The 5,059-nt window shown below is 43.7% G+C and overlaps 1 protein-coding gene across 3 annotated transcripts in view; it reads right to left on the bottom strand.

Moving 5' to 3' along the window:
- Positions 1 to 5,059, bottom strand: part of ZNF616 (zinc finger protein 616) — a 57,511-nt gene that overhangs the window by 12,800 nt on the left and 39,652 nt on the right. For 2 of the 3 annotated variants that reach the window (XM_017864765.1, XM_017864757.1), the window contains exon 3: positions 700 to 826. In XM_017864765.1, the coding sequence (XP_017720254.1) occupies positions 700 to 826 (127 nt within the window). Of the gene's footprint in view, positions 1 to 699; positions 845 to 5,059 lie in introns of those variants that run through there. The other variant, XM_017864750.1, reaches the window with a different exon arrangement.

Here is a 5,059-nt window from a genome sequence, read left to right as displayed (position 1 = left end):
GTGCCTAAAGGCTGCTTGCTGGTTAAAGGTCATCACCATTCTCTTAATCTCAAGTAAGAGAAAAGCATTTGTCTCCTGCCCGTCCCTGGGCAATGGAACATCTCCGTGTAAACCCGATTGTATGCTTTGTTTACTGAGCAAGGAGGAAACCACCTTTAGGAATAAGGTGGGACTTGCTGGAGCAATGCTGCTAAAAGGTTTATGGAGAGTTTGCATATGCATCTCAAGGCACAGCATTTTCCTTTAAACTTATTCATGTCACAGGGATTTTGTTCATATGTCTTACTGCTGATTTCCTCCCTACAATGATCCTATTGTCCAGCCACTCCCTTATCTTTTGATGGTAAAGATAATTATCAATAAATACTAAGGGAACTCAGAGACCGGTGCCGGCGTGGGACCTCTGTAAGCTGAGCGCAGGTCCCCGGGCCCCACTTTTCTTTCTCTATACTTTGTCTCTGTGTCTCATTTCTTTTCTCAAGTCTCTCGTTCCACCTAACGAGAAACGCCCACAGGTGTGGAGGGGCAGGCCACCCCTTCAAGGAGACAGTGAAAGGCCAGATGCAGCATTAAGAAGCTTTTATTTTGAACCAAAAGGCTTCAGTCTCAAATAACGGAGGGGCTCCCAAGAAAGACAACAGAGAAAATACAACAATGCACAAAGGCAGATCTGAACTTCTAGAAGGAAATTATACTCACCCAGGAAGACCAGGTTCCTGTAGTTCTCCAACATCACATCCTTGTACAAAGCTTTCTGCACAGGGTCCAGGCATTTCCACTCCTCTTGAGAGAATTCTATGGCTACATCCTTGAATGTCAAAGGTCCCTGAAATGAAAAACACATTTCAACAAGAAGCAATATGAGAGCTCTTTTGTTTACATACAATGAGGAGAGAACTATCACATCACTTTGTTGTTTTTTTTTTTTTTGAGACGGAGTCTCGCTCTGTCACCCAGGCTGGAGTGTAGTGGCCGGATCTCAGCTCACTGCAAGCTCCGCCTCCTGGGTTCACGCCATTCTCCTGCCTCAGCCTCCTGAGTAGCTGGGACTACAGGCGCCGCCACCTCGCCCGGCTAGTTTTTTTTTTTGTATTTTAGTAGAGACGGGGTTTCACCGGGTTAGCCAGGATGGTCTCGATCTCCTGACCTCATGATCCACCCGTCTCGGCCTCCCAAAGTGCTGGGATTATAGGCTTGAGCCACCGCGCCCGGCCTATCACATCACTTTGAAGTGTGTGTTTTGACATATCTATAAGAGGCATCTGTGAGAAAGTTACGGTCCTTAATTTTAGTTTGTTACAAAATACAATAGGAGACTATTATATTCTCCACATCAGTGTATATTTCTCTTTTTGTGGACAATGCAAGAAATACACAAATAAGAAAAACACATGGTTATCCCTTAAAAAGTGTTAGATATTATGTTCCATACATCAACTGTGTCTAGGTGAGCTACTATATGAGTGGTGTTTTCAGAGATGACAATGTCTATAGCAGCTTTAAAGAAAGGTCATAAACTAAAAACTGTGAGGACCAGAGTAACAGCAATGACTAAAGTTTTCGAACACTCCCCATGTGCTGGGCATTACTCCAAATGCTTTACATGTTCTAATTCAAATAACAACATAATAGCCTATGAGAGAGAGACTTGTTCCATGTTACTGTGTCACAGACTCACTAACAAACTTGCCTAGGTCAACAACCTGAAAATGGCAGAGCAAGCATCTGAACCCCGATGTCTGAGAATTAAGAGTTGAATCAAAACAATCAAACAGTTACATTATGGTTACAGAACGTACTAGTCTCTCTGTGCTGCTATAACCAAATAAGACTGGGTAATTTATGAACAATAGAAATATATTTCTCATAATTCTGCAGGATGGGAAAGCTAAGATCGAGGTGCCAGCAGGACTGATGTCGGCTGAGGGATGATCCCTGCTTCCAAGATAGTGTCTTGTTGCGTTTTCTGGAGGGGAGGAACACTGTGTCCCCACATGGCAGAAGGGACAGAAAGGCCAAACAGCAGTGAACTCCGCAGGATAAGCGTTTTGATATCTCATTGACCAGAACACCATATTCTATTGATGAGGGCAGAACCCTTGTGATGCAATCACCTACTAAAACCCAAACCTCATAATACCTGGAGATTGGGCATTGGGGATTAAGTTTCAAATAAATTGTGGAGGAGAGAAAAACACTCAGACCACAGCATTCCATCCTGCCCCACCAAAATTCATGTACTCCTCACATGTAAAATGCATTCCATCCCAATGGCCCCCCGAAGTCTTCACTTTTTCTACTATCAATTCTAAACTCCATAGTCTACAGCTGCATCTAACTATAATCTAAATCAGATATGGGTGAGACTCAAAAATGTGTTTTATCCTGAGGCAAACTGCTCTCCAGCTGTGAACCTGTGAAATCAACGACTTAAGTGCTTCCAACAACCAGTGGTGGCCTAGACACAGGTTAAATATTTCAACTCCAAAATGCAGACACAGGAAAGAAGAGGTAGCTGCTCCCATGTTAAGTCTGAAACTCAAATAGGGCACACATATTAAATCTTAAGGCTTGACAATAGTCTTCTTTGACTCTATGTCCCACCTTCTAGACGTCCTGGAGTAGGAGTTAGGTCTCCAGTGTCCTGGGGATCCCTGCCCCATTAGTTTTGTTGGGATCACCCCACATGGAAGTTCTCACAGGCTGTGGTTTCCTGAGCTGCGATCACATACCGGTGACTCTACATTTCTGGACTCTCAGCGGTGGTCCTGCTTCAGGGCTCCCCTTGACCTTGCCCTAATAAGGGCTCTCTAAGGTGTCCCTGCCTCCACGGCTAGGCTGACAACTGCCCTAGTGGTGACTTCCTGTGGTAGCACTGAAAGGAACAGGATGAAAGGTTAGGGGCCACTGAGCAAAAAAGATGACTGACATAAACCAGTGCCTGCAGTAACACAGAGACACGAGGGTGAAGATCTAGTACCACAGATATCTGCAGTACTAGAGTCTATCTACAATAGTACAGAAAATAGGGGAGCTTCTGACTAGAAAGCAGCAAACCTCTTCAATAGGGAGATGACAAGCAAAGACCAGAGAGGACAGAATCCCCAGCAAGAAAAAGCATGGGAAGTCTCCAGAATCTAGGGTAGTTGATTGGAGTGTCCTCCCTGAACAAAGGAGGCCCCAAATCTGGGGAGGCAGCTGATTTTTCAAATGCTGAAGTCACAAAAGAAGACAATAAAACATACAAAGAAACAGGGAAATATGGTCTATAAAAAGAAACCAATTGAATCTCTACAAACCTACATGAAAGAAATGGCGATTTACATTTTGGCTTCGAAGAATTAAAAAGAAATGTGGGCCGGGCATGATTGCTCACAACTGTAATCCCAGGACTTTCAGAGGGCCAGGGGGGAGGATCACTTTAGAGCAGGATTCGAGACCAGACTGGCCAACATGAAACCCCACCTCTACTAAAAATACAAAAATTAGCCGGGCATGGTGGCACATGCCTGTAATCCCAGCCTGAGGCGTAAGAATCGCTTGAACGGGAGGCAGAGGTTGCCGTGAGCTGAGATCACACCACTGCACTCCAGCCTGGGCAACAGAGTGCGACTCTGTCTCCAAAAATAAAAAAAATGTGAAGGTAGGCAGATCACCTGAGGTCAGGAGTTCAAGACCAGCCTGGCCAACATGGTGAAACCCCATCTCTACTAAAAATACAAAAATTAGCCAGGTGTGGTGGTGCGTGCCTGTAGTCCCAGTTACTCAGGGAGACTGAGGTGGAGAATTACTTCAATCAGGGAGGCAGAGGTTGCAGTGAGTCAAGATCATGCCACTGCACTCCAGCCTGGGCAACAGAATTTTTTTGCATCTCAAAAAATAAATAATAAATAATTAAATAAAATAAAGAAAATGAAGAGAGTCTAACGAGCTCATGAAAAACCATCAAGCACCAAGAACATATGCATTCTGGGAGTCCAACAAATAATGTGAATATATCTAACATTACTCAACTTTACGTAAGCAACAAGCTTTAATGAAAGACATAATAGGCCGGGTGCGGTGGCTCAAGCCTGTAATCCCAGCACTTTGGGAGGCCGAGACGGGCGGATCACGAGGTCAGGAGATCGAGACCATCCTGGCTAATATGGTGAAACCCCGTCTCTACTAAAAAATACAAAAAACTAGCCGGGCGACGAGGCGGGTGCCTGTAGTCCCAGCTACTCGGGAGGCTGAGACAGGAGAATGGCGTGAACCCAGGAGGCGGAGCTTGCAGTGAGCTGAGAGCCAGCCACTGCACTCCAGCCTGGGAGGCAGAGCAAGACTCCGTCTCAAAAAAAAAAAAAAAAAAAAAAAAAAAAAAAAAAAAAAAAAAAAAGAAAGACATAATAAAGATATTATCAAAGACTGACAAACTCGATTCTTATTGGAAGACATGGTGACATAAAGACCTGCAACTGAAAAAATTCAGAGCCATTCAAACACAAAATAAGTGGGATTTTTTTTTTTTTTTTAAGACAGAGTCTCACTATAGCCCAGGCAGGAGTACAGTGGTGTGATCTCAGCTCACTGCAATCTCCACCTCCCAGGTTCAAGTGATTCTCCTGCCTCGGCCTCTCAAGTAGCTGAGATTAAAGATGTGTACCACCATGTCCGGTTAATATTTGTATTTTCAGTAGAAACGGGGTTTCACCATGTTGGCCAGGCTGGTCTTGAACTCCTGACCTCAGGTGATCCACCCACCTTGGCCTCCCAAGTGCCTGGATTATAGGCGTGAGCCACCACACCTGGCTAATATGTGGAATTTAAATAATATGTGACTATGTTGTGTAAAAGGAGAACCAAAATAACTTTGGAAAGAAAATGGAGGGGTTTGGCAATCTACTTTTGAACCTATTATGTTATTTATAATCCAAAACTTTATAATCAAACATAATCTACAACAAGATATACAGAAAAATTCAAATTAAAGATCCAAGCAAACAAAATGTAAACAACAAAACATTAGATCTAAAAAAAACACAGTATTTTATAATCACAAAGTGAGCCAGGCCTTCCA

This window comes from Rhinopithecus bieti, unplaced genomic scaffold (genome assembly GCF_001698545.2).
Source record: "Rhinopithecus bieti isolate Rb0 unplaced genomic scaffold, ASM169854v2 scaffold_2723, whole genome shotgun sequence".
Lineage (NCBI taxonomy): Eukaryota > Metazoa > Chordata > Mammalia > Primates > Cercopithecidae > Rhinopithecus > Rhinopithecus bieti.
This window is presented reverse-complemented; position numbering and strand designations above follow the sequence as displayed.